This window comes from Heterocephalus glaber, unplaced genomic scaffold, assembly GCF_053883595.1.
Source record: "Heterocephalus glaber isolate CG9 unplaced genomic scaffold, H.glaber_assembly_v1.0 deba00001687, whole genome shotgun sequence".
In the NCBI taxonomy this organism is placed as follows: Eukaryota; Metazoa; Chordata; class Mammalia; order Rodentia; family Bathyergidae; genus Heterocephalus; species Heterocephalus glaber.
The window spans coordinates 27,096,544-27,118,090 of NW_028258412.1; the positions used below are offsets into that span (position 1 = coordinate 27,096,544).

Here is a 21,547-nt window from a genome sequence, read left to right on the forward strand (position 1 = left end):
TCAACAGTAATCTGTCACTGCTCAACAGCGATGACACCGGATTTAGGCAGTCTGGGTGTCATCGTGGGAGTGGATCACATCTGTTCACTGCCAGAAGGGGTGGATTTGAAAAATGGTTTAAAATTACCCCTGCTAAAAATGCACATCCTCATGAACACTGGAGAAATTAAGGCAGAATTCCTAAGCAGATAGCGATCCCGTGCACACTCACAGCGGCCTCCTCCTCTCCAGGCCGAGCCCATGTCTTTCCTGGGCTCTGAGCAGGTCCTGGGCCAAGGGTCCGGGTTCTGTCCTGGGAGCTCAGCCCCTCATGCCTGTTTCCCCTCTGGAGTTCCCTCCTTCCTCCTGGCCCCCGAAGAGGGTGGGGTTCACCTGAGTGGGGCTCAGACAGGTGGGCTGGGGCTGGGAGGGGGGTTCCGGGATGCTTTCCAGGGAGGAGAGCTCAGGGAGCTCCCAGGAGGCCCTTGCTGGGACGAGGCTCCGTGTGCCCCCTGTGAGCTGTGCTCCACGCAGGGCTGGGGCTGCAGCGACCTCAGGGCCCAGAGTGGGAAGGCAGTGCCCGGGGACCCAACCAAGGAGGCCAGATGAGTCCATCGGCAGCTGGAAGAGGGGTTTTCCAGCCAGCTCAGGTGTGCTGGGTTCAAGAGCTCTGCCCGTGGCAGTGGCCAAGTTGGTCTCCGGGAGCTGCAGGTCACCCAGCGAGTGCTGGCTTGGCCAGTGGGGTGACCCAGGCCCACAGGAGCGGGGTTTTGGTCCTGTCTAAGGGTGGCCAACAGGGGCACCGGGGCAAGGCTGGGGAACCTGGTGTGACAGGGGCCCCTGCTGTGGGCTGCCCCACCAGGGTGGAAGGGAAGGGCCAGGTGCTGCTGCCAGCACAGGAGAGGAGGGATTTCCCTGAGCCTGTGCAGGAGGCCGGAGTAGTGGGTCCTGGGAGCAGGGAGGGCAGGGGGCTGGGGTGTGCGGTCACCCGGAGGCCCCTGGGCCACCCCAGCAAGCTTCGGCCCGCCGCCTTGGTCTGTGCCGCCACCCAGAGCTCAAGGGGCAGGGAAGAAAGGGCCGTGCTCAGGATGGCACCTAGAGAAGGGCCCAGGGGGTGGTGCTGGGCTGGCAGGGCACGCCTCACCTGCCCCTTCCTGCCATGGACCTCTCTGCAGCCACTGGGGTTGAGCATTGCCCTCCTGCCCCTGGGCACAGCATCTGCCCTGTGCCCTGTGGGGTAGGTACAGGAGCCTTTGCCAGGACGGGGCCCCTGGGAAAGGGGATCCAGGAAACCCTCGTGCCTGGCAGCCACCAGGCAGAGCACTGGGGTGGGGCAGTCACTGCCTGAGGCCTGCACTCCAGCCCGTGCTGCATGCTGAGCAGGGGCTGCGCCCTGCACCATGTCAGCCTCACCGGGCCTCAACTCCAGGAAGACACTGCCCTGAGGACACCAGCAGAGTTGCTGAGGGACACAGGCCAAGTGCCCCGTGGGCCTCTCTGGGCAGTTTGTGTCTAGGGCCCTGGTGGCATCTGTGGCCTGTGACTCAGAAGCAAACCCTGCTTTTGCTGATGGTTTCTAAATATGGCCAGGGTGGGAAGGGCAGGGCAGGGCAGGGCAGGGCAGGGCACACCCTGGGACGAGAGCATGTGTGCACTTGTGATTTGTGTGTGTGTGTGTGTGTGTGTGTGTGCGCACCTGCAGGCAGGGCCCAGCCCACCCTGGCCCTCGGTGGCACAGCCAGGTGCGGCTCCAGCATCATGCTGCCCCAGTGGGCACGCCTGGGTGCAGGCCCAGCAGTCCCGCCAGCCTGCTGAGGGCACCGTGTGAGCTGCCTGCGCTCATGGCCCTGGAGCAGCTCAGGCCTCGCTGGCATCCCCGGGCTGTGGGTGGATGAGTGAGGACCTCAGGGAAGCCAAGTAGCTCTGTCCCCACCCTGAGGTTCAGAGTGGGCAGCGTGAGGTGCAGGTGTGGGTGGTTGGGACATGGGTCCTCCAGCCTGCCGTTCAGGGAGCCAGGCCTCCGTGTGCTGGGGAGGGAGAGGTGCTCCTCAGCCACTGGCAGGCTGGCGACCAAGCAGGGCCGCCTCGGGTCGTTTGTAAAGGCTCAGAACCAGCGCCCAGCCCCAGGCACGGTGATTTCTTCACCTGCCAGACAGGCGGGGTCATCTGCTAGGACGGGCGCAGCTGGGGCCTGAGCCTGGCTTCTGGCCCTGGACCCTGCCTGGTTGGAGACAGAGGGATGCAGGTCAGGCAGCGGCTGTGCGAGTCTAGGCGATCGGTAGAGACTCGGAGCAGCCCGGATGCCCGGCCCTGGCTGGAGCCTAGCACTGGGCATCTGCGGGGGCAGCAGCGGGTGCGGGCGGAAGGGCGAGTGGGCTCGGACCCTCGGCCACCTCCACCCAGGCCTCTCCGCTCCCACAGCTCCCGCGGGGACACCAGGTGGCGCTGTCCTCCATCAGTTATGTCGGCTGCACGCTGTCCGTGCTCTGCCTGGCGGCTACGCTGGTCACCTTCGCTGTGCTGTCGTGAGTCGCTCCTGCCCCGGCCCCGCTGTCCCTTCATTCCAGACCCGGGGTGCAGGGCTGGGGCTGCCGGGTGGAGGAAAGACCCAGTGCCATAGGGTGCCGGGCTGCAGCCAAGCTGGAAAGGCCTGCAAAGTCCTGGGCCAGAGGACGTGGTTCCTCTGACCGGCCTAACTGTGCCCTTGGGTGGGGGCCGGTCAACGCCAGGTAGACCAGAGCGGGGACAGTGTGGTCACACAGTGGCCATGCCACGTTCGGGACCCAGGACAGGACCCCTGGAGGGCAGGTGAGAGACCCTGAGGCAGGGGTGACTAAGAAACAGAAAATAAGCCAGGTGTGGTGACTCATGCCTGTGATCCCAGCACTCTAGGAGGCTGAGGCAGGAGGATCCCAAGTTCCAGGCTGGGCTGGGCAACTTAGTGACTTAGCGAGAGTCTGTCTCAAAAATAAAATGGGCTGGGGATGCAGCTCTGTGCAAAGACCCTGGGTTTAATCTGCAGTGCTGAAGATAAAGAGAAGCTGAAGAGGGCAGAGCAGTTAGGGAAGGGCAGAGCCAGGCAACAGCAGGTGGGGGCAGACCTCACGGGGCCCTGAGCCTGGAGGGCCTGGCATCGTAGCAGGGAGCCGCTGAGGGGCTGTGGGGACCAGCACCGGCCTCACCCCACTACACCCGCAGCTCTGTCAGCACCATCCGGAACCAGCGGTACCACATCCACGCCAACCTGTCCTGCGCTGTGCTGGTGGCCCAGGTCCTCCTGCTCGTCAGCTTCCACGCAGAGCCGGGCACGGTGAGCACTGCCTGCACCCTCTGCTTGGCTCAGGCCGGCGCTGCAGGAGCAGGAAGATGCTTCCCAGGGCACAGCGCAGCCAGGGGCTGCCTGGAGTCACATCTGGACCCCGCGACTGGGCGGCGGGTCGGAGCCCTGACCCCGGGGAGGAAACGAGGGCCCAGGAAGTGGGTGGCAGGAGGGTGAGGCAGCAGCAGAGCACACGGCACCGGGCCCTCACCTGTGTCCCCACTGGCCCAGGTCCCCTGCCAGGTGCTGGCCACGCTGCTGCATTACTTCTTCCTGAGCACCTTCGCCTGGATGCTGGTGGAGGGGCTGCACCTGTACAGCCTGGTGATCAAGGTGTTCGGGTCAGAGGGGAGCAAGCACCTCTACTACTATGGCATAGGATGGGGTAGGTGGCGGGCTGGCAGGGAGGGAGGCGGGGCACGGGGACTGGCAGGGAGCCCTGCTACTGCAGCAAAATCTCCTGTCACTCAGAAGGAAACGCTCCTGAAACCCCTAACTTGGTTGATCATTTTGGCGATTTTTTAAAAGAACCAACTTTTTGTTTTTTGATTCTCCTGTTGTTTTGCTTTTTCTTGGTCTTTCTGAGATGGGCTCTTGCTGTGTAGTGCAGCCTGGCCTGCCTTAGCCTCCGGAGTGCTAGGATTACTAGTGTGCGCCACCACACCCAGCCTTCCTGTCCTTCTTCTGTGGCCTAGTGCATTAACTTCTGCTCCAGGCTTTATTATTTCCTCCGCTGCTCACCTCCGATTTCCCAACTGTGTCTGTCGCACCCTCCAGGGAGGACTCAGGTCCCCATGGCGTCTGTTCTTTTGCCTGGCGCAGGCAGGTGTGTCTGCCTGTGTCACTGCTTTAGGACCTGTGTGTTTTGTTTTAAGATCTTTTTTTTTTTTTTTGGTACTGGGGATCGAACTCGAGACCTTGCTCTTGCGAGGCAGGTGGCGGAACCACTGAGCTAAATCCCCGGCCCTGGACCTGCGTGTTTTGTGTGTCCTCATTTTCCTTCGTCCAGAAGTGTTTTCTGATTTCTTCCCTGGCCCTGATCTCTTCTCTCTATGCTGTGTTGACCCAGGACTCTCGCATTCTCCTTGTACTGTTGCTGCTTTCCTCCTGCCCGCTATGGGATGATTTGCAGGACTCTGGTCCTCTTGAAGGTGCTAAGGTTTGCTTTGTGGGCTGGTGAAGCTTGGCCCTGGGAGACGCCCACCTGCCCGGAAGAGCCACACTGCCCTGTCGCTGGGTGGGGTGCCGGGCTTCCATGGCCTGGTCGCTGTGTCGTGTGCTCTGGCTCTGCTGTTACTGTTACCGAGCGCGAGGCCTCGCTCCTACTCCTGCTCCTCACTCGCATCTGCCCCTCCCTCAGCTCTGCTGCCTGTTTCGTGCCTCGGCGTCAGCGCTGTCAGATGCACAGACCTGCGCACATCCGTCCTTCTGATGCCCTGACCCTCTTGTGGTGACAAACGTCTCTCGGGCCCGTGGCGTCCTCCATCAGAGTCACTACTCGGTCGCATGCGGCTGCTGCTTGCGGGGTCTTCCCACCTGGGCATGTGCTGGGGTCTAGTGCGTCTTCCGAGGACAGGCTGGGGTCGGTCTTGCTTTGCAGTTGGGTCTGACAGTTGTCTGCTTCACCCTGACACAGTGGGCGTTTGGACTTGGGTGGTTTATGTCCACAGTTTCCTCTTGGTTTTCAGTATACGTCTTACCCATTTCTTCCTCTGTTCCCCTTTTGCTGCCTTCTTGGGAATTAAATAAGTATTTTCTGGTGTAATCCTTTAATGGCTCATAGTGAAATGACCTTTTCACTGTATTTTTGAGTTCTGTTTTTGTTAATTGTGCTAGTGCTCACAGTGTCCATCTTAGTCTATTACATCCATTGTAGACGAAGCTACGGTGGGATAGGGAAATGCTACCCTCGTCTGGCCCTGCCACGTCTCCCTTCTCTCTGTGATTTCATCTGTCACGCCTGTGGTGTCCGGCCAGGAGCGGCTGCTGCAGCAACCCCCTCGCTCACCCTCGGCTGTCTGTAAAGGAGCGGAGGCCCGGAGAGACTGGCACCCCATGGGTCTGTGGCCCTGGCTTCTCCAGGCTCGTCTCTGGCCCCGTTGCTCCCCCTGTGACCTCGGGTGGCCCCTGGCCTTACTCCACTCCCTGGCACGGCTTTGCCTCCACCACCTGCTTTGTACCTTGTTGGGAGACACACTTCCTCTCTGGCTGTTACGGGCCCAACAATGCAAGCCCGTTACTTCGAAACTCATCAGGGAAAAGAACAGAAGCACGTGCGTTTGCTCAGTGCCCTGCAATTCCATAATCTCCTTCACCACCGAGGCGTGTGTGAGTGTACGTGCGCGTGTGTGTGTACATGTGTGTGTTAGGACTGTCTGGGGCTCTCGCGAAGCTTTCGTTTCCCTTACTGCATGTTTCAACCCCAAATTCCCATGTGGCCTTGTTTGTTCCTTCTAAGGAGATGTCCAGCCCCTCACTGATGTGGGGACCCTGTCGCCAGGCGCTTGCTCCTTTCCCGGGGGCCTGTTTGGCCCCTGGGACGCAGCATTGCATGGTGCCGAGTCTTTTGTGAAGTCCGCCAGGCCCTCTCCCGGTGCTCTCTGCTGCCTGCCTGCCCTGCGTGTTCGTCACACTCCTGTGATCTCCTTGAAGGCTGCATTTGGACCACACGCAGCAGGAGCTCTGGTCCTGGTCCTCTGGGCGGGGGCCGTGTTTACTGAGCACAGCCCCGGGGTGCAGAGGCTTTGGCCTGCTAGCCGGCCCTGCCTTCCCCTGGCAGCTGGTGCCCCAGTGGTTGCCGGAGCCCCGCCCCACTGCAGTCTGCTCGCCTCTTCTCCCCAGGGTGGGTAGCCTGTGTTCTCTCGGGCGCCAGCTACTGCTGGGCTCCTCTCTGAGCATGCGTAGACCTGGCTTCCCTCGCTCTTCCAGGATGAGGGATGGGGACCCCATGATGACCTCGGGCCAGAGCTGGTGCAGTGGGTGGAGCTGGTGTCACCTCACGCATTGCGGGCTCTGTTGTGTGCAGGAAGGCCTGGGCGTGACCAGTGTGTTGAGTCTCTGTGGCCTCCCCGGTGCCCTGCGGAGTGGCTGTGCCCTGGGTCTGGAAGTCGGGCGCTGGCCACTTGTGCTGGGAGCCTGGGGCCAGGTCGTGTTGCCCATGTTGGGCTGGGTGCCACCTGAAGTTCTTGTGCTTGTTACAAAACCCCAACCAGGGCGGGGACCTGTGTTGGTGCCAGGAGTAGACTCCACCCCTTATGGTGAGTGTGAGTCAGTATGTGTGATTTATGTGCGGATGCAGCAGAGGTGTGACACCTCCCTCGGGGCTGCCCAGGGCACCCTTGGGCGAGCTCAGGAGGCCCCAGGGCCAGTGCGCTCTGCTGTCCACCCAGGAGCCCGGCTCCCTCCTGCCCCCCGAGAGGAGGGTGGATTCCGGTGTGGTTAGTGAGGCAGAGCAGGCAGAGTGGCCAGCACGTACCGCTTACTAGGTCCACGAGAAGGTAGTCATGCACTCTGGAGGCACAGTGTGCACACGCACACACGCTCACACGCACACATTGAGCCTCCTCAGTCAGTTCCCAGGAACAAGAGTTTGTGGGATGCTTTGCTGGGGGAGGATCCTGGGGAATGAGCCTGCCACCTCCATGATGGATGTGCGCCTACGTGTGAGGATGTGTGTGCTCACGGGTGTGTGATACGATGAGTGTGAGTGTGAATGTGTGGCACCACAGGTGTGAGTGTGCATGAGTGGTCTGGGTGAGGAAGTGTGTGGTAATCCAGGGGATCCGGCCTGGACGATGTCTTCTGCGAGCTGCACAGTATTGAGGAACTGAGTTGTTTGTCAGGACTTAAATCAAGGAGCCGTGGGTGGGTTCCTGGAACCGTTAGTCCGGTTCTGACCGGGACCCGTGTGGCCCCTGCGGTGCTGAGCCTGGGCCCCACACAAGCTCCGCGCGTGGAGCGGGGATGCTGTGAGGCCGGCCTCCGCCCATCTGCTCTCATGCTCCTGTAACTTACGCCGCTGGGGTCCCTGACTCCGGAGGGCTGGGCTCCCCTCCTGCCCCAGCAGAGCACAGCACGAGAAAGTACCTGAGGGCCAGCTGCCCTCGGTAGGTGACCAGAATGACAGAGGTCCCCACGAAGGGCTAGCTCCTGGCCACCAGCCCGGCTGCCCCTCCAGAGCCCAAGGCACCCCGAGTGTGGCTTTGTGCCCTGATGTCCGGGGAGCATTTAACCCTCTCACGTGTGGAGCAGTGTTCCGGGCAGGACCGAGGCCTCCTTCCAGGGTGACTGATCGCAGACCGAGGCCGAGCCAACCCCTCCTCACTCCAGGGATCCGGGAAGCACAGTTCCTCGCCCAGGGCTGCCCTCAAGGTGGAGCGGGTCTCTCTGCCCACTCCCTGCACGGGGCAGAGGACAGAGGGCAGAGGGCAGGGGGTGGGGGCGCAGTCCAGGGCACCGTGCAGGGCTCTGCCTCACGGACTGGATGTGGCGGTGGCAGTGCTCTTCCAGAACAATCGGCAATGGCTGGGCCTGGGCAGGGCTTGAGCCTCTCTGCCTTCAGAGATGCTTCCGCAGACCCCAGCCCCGGGTGCGGTGCCACCAGGTCCTGCAGGGTTCAGAGCCTCTAGATGGAGATTGCTAAAAATGTTTTTAAGAGATTTAGGTTTGTGTCAGTACAGATTCTCAATCTGTAATGATTACGTTCTTCACGGGGAGCTGGCACATGAACACAGCACACCCTGATGTGTTTGTGTCCCTTCCCCTCTAGAAAGAGCGGAGCCCAGAATCCCTGCTCTTCAGACCCGAAGCCCTGAGGACTGCTGGTCCTGGGGTTTTTCTGTATTCCAGACCTTTGTTGTCCTGCAGCCTCCCAAGTAGGTCTGACACCACCCTGTAAAGCGGCCAGAACATTTAATTACTCACAGTCAGTCTTAAGCCACAGAAATCCACCTTGAGCTGGCTCCCGGGAAAAGCCCACTTCATAACTCAAGTGATGACAAAGGGCCTCAGGGACGGCTCGGTCACGGCTCACACGGCACAGTCACGCCCACTTTCCCCAACTTCTGGTCACAGCCCTGGGCCCAGGGCAGTGCCAGGCAGCTGTGGCCCTGGCCTGCTAACACCCTTACCAACCAGGAGCCCAGCGGGAAGACAGCAGTTGAGGAAGTTCCTGGCCGGTCTCTCCTGGACAGAACCGCTGTGGCTGGGGACTGGATGTTCGGGAGCCATCCTGGGTCACAGCCTCTAGATCCAGGAAGGGCCAGGCCAGGGCCCGGGGCCCATAGATGGGGGGCTGTTGGCTCATGGAGGATTCTGCCTCGGACAGGGCAGCCCAGCCTGCCCGGCCAATGCGTCCCAGCTCCCTCCTTCCCTGCAGCTTGGGGGTCCTCCTGGGGGCCCTCCTGGGGGCCCTCCTCGGGGCAGTGTGTGCAGTCGGTCCCCACAGGTCCCGGGGCTCCGCCCGTCAGGATGACATCACCACGGGTGCCTGTGGGCCAGTGCGACCTGGCTGAGTGCATGTGTGAATGTGCATGGCCTCTGTGATCTGTAAGTGTGTGTGGCTGCCTGTCTGAGCTGCCCAGCCGAGTTCCCTGTGCGGCCGTGTCCAGTCACGGCGAGGTGGGAGCACAGGGTGGGCAGCGTGTGACTCCTGCCCTCCCTGCAGGCCTCCCTCTGGTCATCTGTGTCGTCTCCATCTCCTTCGCCATGGACAGTTACGGGACGAGTGACAAGTAAGTGGGTTCCCGGGGTCTGGGAGGCGCCGAGCCAGGTGCTGTCTGTCCGTAGCTCTCCTGGACCTCGCTCGGCCAGGAAGCACAGGGGTGCGTGGTGCACGCATGTGCACGTGCGTGTGGCCGTGTGCACAGTGGGTGGCTCGCTTGCTGGCTCAGTGAGGAAGCTGGGCGTGTGCGCCCAGACCTGCCCGAGACTCCTCATTACCAGTCCCTTCCCGAGCCTGTCAGCAGCTAGGACCTCAAGGCGATGGTGCCTTCAGGGGACATTGTTTCCCAGCCAGAGTGGGGCAGACAGGCACCTGTGCCAATTCAGCTTCCCCACATGCAGCCCGGGAGTCACCGGTGCAGAGGGCAGATCGGGTGATGGAGGGACGCTTTGCCGTGTGGCGCGCAGGCCTCCCACTCGGGCTCGGGGAACACAGCAGCCTGTATGCCTGCCAGGACCGGCACCGCTGGCGGATCCCAGGAAACCTGCTGGGCTCTCAGAGCACTCAGTGCCCAGGACTCAGCAGGCGACTTGTCCCCGGGCCTCGGGTACTGGGCCACATGGAATTGCAGGGGAGCTGGCTTTCTCGCCTAGTTCCAGGGCCATGTCTTGAGGCCGGGGACCTCCACAGCCTCAGACTGTACCCCGCATCCCAGGGTGCTGCTCGCCAGGGCAGGGGCGGTGGCTGAGGACACACCTGGGTGGGGACAGGTCGCTGAGTAACGCTCTGCTTCCCCACAGCTGCTGGCTGTCGCTGGGCACAGGCGCCATCTGGGCCTTTGTGGGCCCCGCCCTGCTGGTCATCGTGGTAGGTGCTCGCAGGCATGGGGCTGGACGAGGAGGGCAGAAGGGGCACGCTGTCCCCACTGTAGCCCCTTCTGGGAGAGGCCAATGCCCCAGGGCCAGGCCACAAAGAACGCAGTGAGGTCGCTTGGGTGGAAATGGAAATTATACTAAAGCACAAATTTGCAGAAAAAGTCTTAACTGGAGCATGAGAGAGGAGCCAGGAGAGCACTTGGCTTCACTGGTGGGGGCCACTCTGACACGGTGCAGACCCCAGCCGGAGGCCCAGGCCAGCTCACAGGGACGAGTCGGGTGGGTCCGGTTGTCACTTTCCGGCCTGGTGTCCCAGCTCTGGAATCTCTGTCTGGGGGCCTCAGGCACACAGGCTCCACCCATCCTGGAATCCCGGGGACCACAGGCTGGGGACAGTGGTGGAGGCTGCTGGTGTAGCTGGGTGTCCCTGTGAGCCCTGGCCTGGTGCCCTCGGTCTCGAGGGCCACTATCTTGTGAGCTTAGGGGGATCCCCTGTCCTCCCGGCCCTTAGACGACACCCCGAGTGACCTGTGCCCCATCAGGGCTGGGAGGAGAGCCGACCCGGAGTTTACAGTCACAGAGGGCACCACGTCAAGGTGGAGCCCTGCTCTGCTCTGTTACCGCTGGGCACCTGAAACCCAGGGAAGAGTCACGTTCACAGCAAAAATGGCTTTTAAGTCCCCAGCCATGCAGATGAAGCAAATCCTGCTGGTGGTGAGCAGCAGGAAGCACCGGACTCCTGCCTGTCCCCGCCCTAGGGTGGCCCCAGCTGTGACACAACTGTGTCATCAACACCTGTTGACGAATTTAACTTGCTGTTGTTCTGGCAACATTCCCAGGCTGGAGTCGAATCCTTTCTGGTGGGCCACCTGGAGTATCTGACCATCACAGACTGCTCACTGAGGCCAGGGGAGAGGGGTGCTCTGATTGGCTAGCTGGGACTGCGACTGGAGGAGAAGGGTGCTCTGATTGGCTATCTGTAACAGACTGGAGAAGAGAGGTGGTCTGATTATCTTGCTCTGACTGAGACTAGAGGAGAGAGGCACTCTGATTGGGCAGTCCTCGTTTTGGCTGGAGGAAAAGGCTGCTCTGACTGGCCAGGCTTGGGTATAGCTCTAACCTTGGGGCTAGAGTGGGCAGAGTCCACCGTGCCCTGGAGTGGAGACAAGTGTGGGAGATGCGGCTCCCTGGGGACCCAGTGCTGTCACTGAGGAGGAAAACGTGGGCTTGGCAGGGGCAGTCTTGCTTCTGTCCCATCTGGACCTTGGAGGACCAAGTGTTGGGCCCTGACCTCCTGCAGCCTCACACGGTCCCCGACACGGTCACTGGGGTCTGACAGTGGGGCTGTTCGGCCCCAAGGGACCTTCGGCAGCCAAGGTGACAGCAGTTTCGAGCCGAGTCCCTGTGGCCTCCGCGTGACTCCAATGACATTGCAGGAATAAGGGCTCCACTTAGGGGGCGTCCTCCTCCCAGACACCAAGGTGCTGTCACAGCGATGTCCCCTCCCTGCCCCTGCCCTCCGCTGTCTCTGGCTGCTTGAGCAGTGCTGTCTTAGTCAGCTGTGTGCTGCTACAACAGGACACCTGAGACCCTGTGGTCAGGTGATTTATGATGAGCGGAGAGTTATTTCTCACTGTCCTGGGCCTTGGAGGTCCATGGTCAAGGCGCCGCATCGGGAAGGGCGTCTGTGTGTCCACACTGAGTGTGGAGCCCCCATGGCCTGGTCACCCTTCCAAGGTCCCCGCTGGGGACAGTTCTGGTGGCCATTGGGTTTCAGCTTGAGGGAGGACAGACTTTAAAACCACGGTAGGTGGTGCCTCGTTTCACAGAGGGGCAAAACCCTAATCTGGGATCTGGAGCTCAGCGCACCTCACAGGGCCTCTGCGAGGGCTCATGTCTGCCCTGCTTGCAGGTTCTGGCAGCCTGGGCTCCAGGTGGAGGGGCGTCCCCAAGGGGAGTGCAGGGCTCATTCTGATTGGCTGCCGTGGGTGCAATGTGGTTGTCTGATTGGTCAGGACTGCATCACCTGACCCATGTGAGGTCAGCCCTCTGACCCCAAGTCGGACCAGTGGGGGTGCTGTCAGGAGGAGTGGAGGCTTTGAGAGCCAGGCATTCCCAGGTGGGCATCGGCCTGACCTCCTTGGGGCTGCCTGTGGCCAGTGCAGAGGACACAGGGGCCCTGTGGGGCCCTCACTGTCCCTCACCAGAGCTCCCATCCCTGGTCCCTTTTCTCTGCCTGTTCCCTCTCAAAAATCAGCGACTTAGGGCTGCCATAGTCCTGGGCCATGTCACGGGCAGGCAGGGTGTCACTGTTGTCCCCAACTGAGGCATCACACACACTTTGTGCAGTGGGTCTGGCCAACTGCCTGAGGCCTCGGGAGTTCAGGAGGGGACAGCTGGCCTGGAAGGTGTCCCCTGCCTCCCCTGGCAGTGGACGTTTGAATCCACAGACGTGTCCCCAGTGCCCTCGAGCTGGGCCCCATCCGCCGACCGGCTGCCTCTACAGCAAGGTTCTTCTTGGGCCTAGGGAACCCCTGCCGTGGGTGACACTGCCAGAGACATGTGGGCCCTCAGTGTCCTCATCCTTGGCCTCCCCGACAGGGTGTCCAGCCCATGAGGTGACAGCATGGGCTGTCCCCAGCGCCCCGAGGACACGGCAGGCTCTACACCAGATGAAGGCTGCTGGTGCCCTGGGGACGAGCCCTTGGGGTGGCACCGACGCCCCCATATTCCACACCCTCTCTGACCCAGCCTTCACCCCACCTCCTGCCCTCCCCCAGCGTCCATCTGAAGCCCCCCTGAGGGTCCCCGTTGGTGGCACCACGGGGATCGTGGGCCCAGTGGTTAATTAGGGATGAGCCCCAGGGAGACGCTGAAAGGCTGGGTTTGTTCCTTGGTCATTGAAATTCTGCTCAGTCCCCCCTGCCACTCGAGGACCGCAGTGTCTTCTTGGGTGAACAGTGAGGGGCCGTGGTGGCCGGCGTCCTCATCACTGCTGCCCGGAACGGGCGGTGGTGCCACCCTCGTGTGACCTCGCCATAGCAGTATCCAGTTAGTCTCCTCCCGACCCCGGGGCACGCTGAGCCCATCACAGGGAGTGAGTCTCAAGTCATTTTTCTTTTATTTTGGGACTGCTTAAAATTGAAATTTAGTTAGGTAACTTGGCTTTTGAATTTTTAACACATGTGCTTCAAAGACTTAAAAGAGAACCTTGAGAACATAGGAGACGCATGAATGTATGAGGAGCCTGCCGGCACCTGCTTCTGCACTCCCTGGTCTCTGCCTCCCTGAGGAGGTGCCCGGCTGCTGGCGCCTGCTCCCCAGGGCTTCCCTGCAGCGGTGGCAGCTGTGCCACCTTCACCTGAGTGAGCAGGGGGCTCTGGCCTGGAAGGTGAACCCCAAAGGTGAAGGGGCGGGGCTTGCAGACCGGTTGGGGGCGGTGTGAGGACCTTGCCAAGTCTCCCCCAAATGGGGAAACTGCTGGAAGAGTTACTCAGAAAAAATTTGAGTGTTCTGAAACAAACCAAAGGGGAACTAACTGCAAGGCCTTTTGTTTCCCCGTAAAACCTCTCAAGCCTCAGGGCCAGGGTGCTTTTGACTCAGGTGCCCAGCCCCTCCTGTGGGCACAGCGGCGGGGTGGCTTCCGCTCCGGCCCCTGGAAGCAGCAGCTCACACTGTGACCTCCCTTGGGTCGCCGTCCACCTGGGGGATGTGACTGCATTTGGAAGCCAATAACTGGGCCCCCACGCTGCCCCTCCCCCATGCTGCAGCCTGGGGCTCTGCTGTCACTGTCACAGTCCCCGGCCGGGGCGCTGTATTGTGGGGACGCAGTCCTGGGGCCGCTGCGCTGGCTCCTCGTCCACTCGCCTTGAGAGCTATCTGTCATCACTTCACAGACAGGAAACGAGGGCAGTGAGGTGGGTGGGAGTCTGGGTGGACAGCGACAGCCACACCTTCGTGCTGGCCCACACTGTCCCACTGCCGGGGAAGCGGGGGCTGCAGGGGAAGGGTGCTGGCGCTGAGTCCGCGCAGGAAGGCGTCCTGCAGGCCCAAATGAGGCCATCTCAGCAGACTGCTTTGGGGAGGCCGGGTCAGCCACCGGGGTTGGCAGTGCAGACACGGGCACACGGCTAGAGGGGGCATCTGGACTGCCAGGCCCCAGGGACTGGGCTCACACTGGCTCACACTGCGGCGGGCCCAGCCAGCAGCCATCCCACTGGCCGCATGGAGCCTGTGGGACTTGGGGCTGGGCTGAGAACCCCTCCGAGGCTTTTGGCCTAGAGCTGGCTCCCACCTGTCCAAGACCTCAGCACTTTTAGAATCAAGGCCGACCCCGGGCAGCACAGCCCTGCAGCAGAGGATACCAGGCCTCCCCGGACTCCCCTGCTGCCCCGCTGCCCCCATCCTGTGCCCCACCTTGCCCTCGGTGTTCAGGACCCTGGAGAGCAGCTGGGTGAGGGGCTGGCTTGTGCTACAACCTCTGCCAGAGACCCGTGTGACCCAGGCCAGTGGGTTCCCAGCCTTAGAGGGCACTGGGCAGTGAGGACGCCTGGGAGCACAGCCTGGACGAGGGCACTGCAGGGCCCGGGCTTTCCTGGACAGCTCGCGCTGCAGCCCCCTTGTGCAGTCACCGATGGGTCAGGGCTGGCAGGGCTGGGTGCAGGGCCAGGCTCGTGACCGGGAGTGAGTGCTCGAAGAGCCCCGACCGGCCCGCCTGACCCACAGCCACGCCCCCCCTCCCCACTGCCGCGAGGCAGAGCCAGGCTGGTGTCCGAGCAGGGAGGGCCGTGTGGCGCTGCTGGTCCCCGGCCCCCTCACCACTGCCCGTTCCTCCTCCGTGCAGGTCAATGTGGGCATCCTCATCGTGGTCACCAGAGTCATCTCCCAGATCAGTGCTGACAGCTGCAAGATTCATGGGGACCCCAGCACCTTCAAGTAGGTTGGCTGCGGGGAAGGGGTGTAGATTTGGAGGCCGACAGCCTGCGCCAGCCGCTCTTGCCCACCCTCTGCTGGACCCCGGCGTGAATCAGCCGCACAGCGTCCTTGCCACAGTGGGCATGGTGACAGGACCTCTGCACAGGAGAGAGGGGACTTCCTGCTACACTCTGGCCTGGCCACAAGGATGGAAGCAGGGACACGGGAGGCCCGGCCCACACAGCGTCCTGCTCTGCGCTTCTGGTTGGTGGCCCTGAAGGCCCAGCATGTAGGCACCGGGCCCCACAGTAGCCATGTGGTGACCCTGTCCCCAGGACATCTCTCTTCCTGTCGGCTTCAGGTCCAGATGGACACTGCCCTCCTGGTGACAGGGACTACAGGAGCTCGGTCCTTGGGGGCCCTCTTCCTCCTGTGGAGGACAGCGGAGCAGAACTCACCACAGCACCTGGGGCCCAAGTCTCACCGTCGCCCCAACACTGGACACCAGTGCACCCCAGGCTCAGGGCTGAGGGGCCGGGAGGCGGCTCCGTGCCAGGATCTGGGGGCCATAAACTGTGGACTTGAGGCTGCGACGTCCTGAGCGACTTCAGCTACAGTAGATCTTTTCTGATCTGAAAGCAAAAGGCATAAACAAGCCAGCTGGGATCGATGAGATAATTATTCCATAACGAATTCCAAACACTGTGAATTAACCCCGGGCGCTGCTGCCCTCCGGCCCTGCAGGCTGTGCCGAGGAAGAAGGAAGTGCACAGGGTGGAGCAGCCCTGTGACATGGGCCATGCTTCCCGCACCCTGGTGGCCAGCAAGGCCCCGGCCCCGCCCCGGGCCCCAGTGTCCTGGGAGCGCAGACTGCACCCCGTCCCCTCTGAGCGTCTGGGTGGCCACTTGGGCGGGAAGGGCACAGCGGCAGCGTCCATCCCCCCAGCTCCCTCTGGTCCCATGGTCGTCATGGGCGGTTGGTGACTCCCTGTGCCCAGCAGCTGTCAGTGGGTGACGGGAGGAGACTGCACAGGGCCGGCCCGGGCTGGCTCTCTCTTTAAAGTCCGAGGAAGAAGCAGAGAAGCTCGGGGTCCCTGAGGTGGGGCAGGGCGGGAGGGAGCGGCCCCGGAGCAGGGCGCCGAGCAGGGGACACCAGCTGACCCCAGGGCCTTGGGAGCCCGAGGGCCAGGCGAGGAGGGACGTGCGTCTGGGCCGTGGCCACCGGCCCTGGCTCCCCGAGGCCGGGCCCTGTCCTCTGTGGGTGACATGGCACAGGCCCAGCGTGGGGACAGAGCCCATAGGGAGCCCAACGTGCCCCCTCCACCTTCTGCCCTGGCTCCGTTTTCAAGAAGGGGCAAAGGGTTGCTGTGAAGCGGCCCCCGACCCCTTTGCCAGTGGCTCCTCCTGTGAGCCATGGGCCCAGGTGCTCCTGTGTCCCGGGGACTCGAGAACAGGCTGCGGCTCCCTGAGATCTGGCGGTGGGACTGCTGTGGTGTACAGGGACCTGGCTTCCTACGGGCCGGTCCTTGGGGCGGCTGTCCTCCTCCGGGCGTGCCCGTCCTGGTTCACACAGCCGAGGCCCTGTCCTGAGGCCTCTGAGCCTGGCGGCCCTTCCTGTAGGGACACCCAGGCCTGTCCCCACCGCCTGCCCTGCCGACACCAGCATGCCCTTTGCTGCTTCTCTTCCAGGCTGACGGCCAAAGCTGTGGCCGTGCTGCTGCCCATCCTGGGGACCTCGTGGGCGTTCGGCGTGCTGGCCGTCAATGGCCAGGCCCTGGTCTTCCAGTACATGTTTGCGGTGCTCAACTCCCTACAGGTGAGCACATGCCACCACGAGCCTCTGCCGTCCTCACCAGGGCTGCATCCACAGGCGTGACAGCTGCTCCCTGTCAGGTCCCCTCGGGCCTACACAAGTGACAGGCTGTCCTGCTGCGCCCCACGTGCCTGCTGCTCTCCTGTGAGACCCTGTGCAGCCGGGCTGCCCCAGGTGGCTTTAGCCTGGAGATCTCCTCGTGTGGAGGGTGTACGGGTCTGGGACAGCAGTCGGGTGGCAGTGACACCCTTCTGTGTGTCCATCCTGTCACCAAAGCGCCCAGTCTGCCCATGGCTGCTGCCTGAGGCCCTCGGGTGGGGGTCAGTCTCCTGTTGGTCCCCGAAGTCCTGGGCCCCACCTGTCCCTGCGCTTGGAGCCAGCAGGAATCTGTGTCCCCACAGCAGCCCAGCTCTGTCAGATGACAGAGTGGGTCTGCGTGGACCCAGTCGGGATCCAGTGTCTCGGGGTCCTCCCAGTGGGCGAGCAGATGCTGCGGGGGCTGTGACTGCCGAGAGTCTGAGGCCGTGCACCTGGCCCTAATGCCGCTTCTCCCTTCTGCAGGGCGGCTTCATCTTCCTCTTCCACTGTCTCCTGAACTCTGAGGTAGGTGTACCCTTTCCGTGCAGTGCCTCGAGGGTCATCCTGCGGAGGCAGAGTGGGCAGTGCCGCCGCCGTGGCCCCTGCGGGAGGAGTTCAGCAGGAGCCCAGCCCTGCCATCCCGGGGGCCTGGGGCTTCCTGGGCCTCACCACAGAGCCAGCTCCTATGCATGGCAGTGCTGGCCCTTCCGGCCCTGCAGTCGCTCCTAATGGCTGTTTCCTCTTCCGAAGGTGAGAGCCGCCTTCAAGCACAAGACCAAGGTCTGGTCGCTTTCGAGCAGCTCAGCCCGCAACGTTGCCAGGAAGCCCCTCAGCTCGGACACTGTAAGTGCAGCTGGTGCCCTGTCAGGGCCCCTCCTGCCACCCAGGCCTGCTGGGTGCTCAGCCCGTTGTGCCCTGCCCCCGCCTCTGCCTCGCCCAGTCCGTCTGTCCTCCCGGCCGCTGCAGGCCCCCAGCAGCCAGAGCAGAGCTGTGGTGTCCTTCCCCCACCATTCAGCTCCTCACTGGGGGGACCCGCACTGTCACACTCCTGCCACCCCCTCAATTACTTGCTCCATGCATTTGCTTGCTGGCCACTATCACTGACTGGAATGCAGCCCCGGCCCCACAGCGCCTGGCACCATGTGCTCATCCAAGAAAGGCCCCAACACACGTGTGTGCAGAAGAACAGATGCACCTGGGTGTCCACCAGTGTGGGCTCAGGCGGGAGGGACATGGGGAGGGCTCCCTGTGGCTCTGATTGCTCTTGTCTCGGGGAGCAGGGGACCCCACTGCTGGTGCAGCTGCCAGGCTCTGGGGTCGAGCTCTTCCCCGGGAGTCAGATCTACGCCTCATGCTCTTTCCAGATGAACGGGACCCATCTGGGCTCGGCCTCCACCAGGCTGGGCCCCTGGGACAAGAGCAGCCACTCCGCCCAGCGTGTGGACCTGTCCTCCGTGTGAGGGCCCAGAGCGAGTGCACTCTCGTGTGGCGTGGGACACACGACCCTCTCCTGCCTGCCATCCCGTGGTCAAAGCCCCACCCAGGGCTGTGTGTGACACACAGGATGCGTGGCCCGTGGTGGTATGACCCTCCCATCCTGGGACGCTGTGACACCAACCGCAGCCCCTCCACGTCCACATGCAGAGTGCAGGAGCCCATGGGGCTGTGGCAGGGCAAGGTCTCCTCTGTCCCGGCTGTGTGAGGGGTCCTGGCCTCTGTGCATGCTGGACACTGGGCTGGCATCTCCGGCCACCCTCGTGAGGACGCTGGCCTTGTCCTCGGGACCGATGGCACCCCCTTGTGAAAACCACTGCCCACAGCCTGGGCTTTGGGCCATAGCAGGTGGCATGGTGGGGCAGCAGCCCGGCCCGCATCCCTTGAGCTTTGCCGTCTGGATGGAGGTCAGCTTAGGTCCCCTCCCAGCACCAGCCAGCCTCCCTTCCGGCCCCCCACAGCCCACTGCCTCCTTTGCATTCTTCTGAGCCCAGACTGCTGGTCCCCGGCCTGGCTGCCTGCAGAGTTGCTTCCCTGATGGCGGCAGGGAAAGGCTGGCCACCTCCCTCCCGTGAGGAGACCCCAGGTGGCTCTTGGGGGTGGGGGAGTGACACAGCCTGCTGTGTTGGGCTCAGACCCAGGCTGAGAAAGAGGGCGCTGTGATGACTTGGTGGGCACACGGATGCCGCGGGTGCTGGAGGGGCAGCACGGCCAGGACAGTCAGCTGGCGTCGGTGCTGGAAACCCCACTGAGCACTGTGACCGCCACCTCACTGCGTCCCTTGCTGGCCACACCTGCTTTGCTCCTGAGTGAAGTCTCAGCTCTGTGGACATTTCCTGCCTGTCATCAGGGCCTCGTGCATGCCAGGCACGCGCTCCCCCGGGCTCACAGGCCCAGCATCCTCTGCACAGTGAGGAGGGGCTGCCCCAAGTGGGCAGGGCAGCGGCAGCTCCTGCAGGGTCAGCCTCTGCCCTCTGGCCACTGGACGGAGCCCTCCCTGCGCCCCGGGGAGCTGTAAGCAGGGCTGGCCCAGTGACACAGGCCCAGGCCACCCGAGAACCCGCCTCTGGCTGGGTCCCATGCGCAGCACCGGAGGGAGCCCGGTGCCCAGGTCACCCCTCAGCCCGAGCACCCACCCAGCGCCTCCCCACTCCCAGGCCTCGGTCCAGGTGGAGCCCTTCCTTCCCGCCCTCTTCCCACTCACCCTGTGAGCTCAGGCCTCACCGGCGATGAAGAACCTGTCCAAGCCTTTTGTTTCTGAGAACAGACGCCGTGCACTTTATTTATAGGCTGTAGACTGTGCCTTCTGTGGCACTTTGTTATCTATACTAATCTGCCCAGAAATGAGAAATTGGAAAGAATGGTGTGTTTAAAGTAGTTTATAGCATGGGAAAGATGATGAATGCCAAGCAGGAGGGAGGATGTTGTGATTTTTATGAAATTAAATCTCAGTGTTCCTAAATAAAACATGGTCTCCCACTCTGTTGGAGAAGTGGGCTGGTGGCATCTCCACGGAGACATGTGGAGCAGAGCACGGCATGGCACGGCGAGTGGAACTGAGCCTGGTTTCTTGCCAGACATGCATGCAGCACCTGCTGTAGACCAGACTCTCAGCTTGGGCCACACTTGGAAGCCCCAGTCCCAGGGGCTGAGCGTGGATCCCCAGGGGCAGACAGCAGGCTTGGGGAGGAAGCAGGGAGACAAAGGGGTCCCCAGGGCCTTTGCCTCCCAGGCTGGACACTGCACGGCTGCTGCTGTCGGTCACACAGGGCCCTCCTGAGGTGCAGGTAGAGCAAGGGCAGCAAACAGGAAGCCGTGGGATGAGAATGAAGGAACCATCAGAGCAAGGACACTGATGTCAAGATACCAGAGAACCAAAGGTAAAGGTCGCCGGTCCCTAGATCCCAGGCAGGGCAGACCCCCAAGTACAGCACTGGGCCTGTGCCCAGCCTTGACTGCATCGTGCTCTGAGCCCTCTGTGGTGTGGGCCGCCGTGACCCTTCCTCGGGACCTGCTGTGGTCAGCAGTGCCCGCCTGGTGGGCAGGCCGCGTCTGGTGCCCGTTGGGCCAGGACTGCTGTCCGTTGTCCCCAGCTGCAGACCCTCTGGAGACCCCAGGACCCGCGAGACCCAGAGGTGCCCCAGGGCCGCTCCCAGCCTGTAGGGTGCACCTTGGCTTCCTCCTCTTACTCTGTCTTAGTTTTTTGTTTGTTTGTTTGGTACCAGGGATCGAACTCAGGACCTTGTGCTTGCAAAGCAGGCACCGGAACCACTGAGCTAAATCCCCAGCCCTTCTCTTACTCCGTCTTAATACTGCTCACACCTGCTGCTCCTCCTGGGGCCCTGCTTGATTCTCTGTGGGGACACTGAGAGCCTGAAGATGCCACCCCAGGCCCACCTGAAGCCCCCCAACACCTTCACCCACTCCCGCACCGCATCCTGGGCTCTGTGTGGCACAAGGACACACCTTTCCCCTCGGTCTCCATGCAGGGCCTGCCCTGTGCCAGCCTGGGTTCCCACAGTGCTCAGAGCCAAGACTGTGAGACGTTCACTGCACGTTGTACTTTTACACTCCGGTTATTTCTGTGCTTCTGTTACACATCAGTGTTACACACCCGTATGGTGTATGTTTACTTCTATATAAATATGCTTATTATATGTAATATGTTTTATTTATATATTACATATGTATTTTAATATAGTTTCTATCTACTTATATGGAAAAGATTAGACAGCTGGGATAGATATCTGGTATTGATGTCTTTGTGCTTATTATGTTTTTCTTTGAGACAGGGTCTTTTTTTTTTTTTTTTTTGGTGCCGGGGATCGAACTCAGGGCCTTGTGCTTGCAAGGCAGGCGGCGTAACCACTGAGCTAAATCCCTGGCTCTATGTTTTTCTTATATTGAACATTTTCCTGGTTAAAATCCCGAGGAGTAAATGCCTCCATGAGGCATGACCTGTTCCCCTGAGTTGTTGACTGAAGGGCTCCCGGGTCTGTTCTCACTGTCAGTGACTCTGCCTTCTCAGTGGGGCCAGTAGTTTGATTACCAGTGTGGAGCTGTCTTACTCCGCACATCTCTCTGCTTCTGAGCTTGGATGGGTTCCCACCATGTCTTCACTCTCTCTGCCTTGCTCCTGGCTGGGTGGCTGAAAACTCGGAGTGCGGAGGGGCACTGCTCGGAGCCCCGGGGCTGCTTCTCCGGGCCGGGTGGCGCGGGCTATGACACTGGACATTGCCCTGACAGTCCCTTGCACCGGCCTGCAGTGCGCATGTCCACCCCAGGCTGTGCCTGGGGCCTTGCTGCCTCCAGCCCCACGGTGGGTGTCGGGCTCTTCTGCTGCCGCTGTCACCTGTGACCTCAGGGAGGGAGGCCAGGCAGCCCGGGTGTCTCCCACTCCTCCCTGCCCTGGG

The 21,547-nt window shown here is 62.1% G+C and overlaps 1 protein-coding gene across 5 annotated transcripts in view; it reads left to right on the forward strand.

The window, feature by feature from the left end:
- Adgrd1 (adhesion G protein-coupled receptor D1) overlaps positions 1-19,601 on the forward strand; it is an 85,353-nt gene extending 65,752 nt beyond the window's left edge. For 4 of the 5 annotated variants that reach the window (XM_013071863.3, XM_004844000.4, XM_004844001.4 and 1 more), the window contains 10 exons: positions 2,401-2,504; positions 3,178-3,289; positions 3,530-3,683; positions 8,964-9,030; positions 9,761-9,827; positions 14,679-14,770; positions 16,439-16,565; positions 17,124-17,165; positions 17,391-17,483; positions 18,005-19,601. In XM_013071863.3, the coding sequence (XP_012927317.2) occupies positions 2,401-2,504; positions 3,178-3,289; positions 3,530-3,683; positions 8,964-9,030; positions 9,761-9,827; positions 14,679-14,770; positions 16,439-16,565; positions 17,124-17,165; positions 17,391-17,483; positions 18,005-18,100 (954 nt within the window). In that variant the 3' untranslated portion in view covers positions 18,101-19,601. The other variant, XM_087198510.1, reaches the window with a different exon arrangement.
- The last annotated feature ends 1,946 nt before the right edge of the window (positions 19,602-21,547 follow it).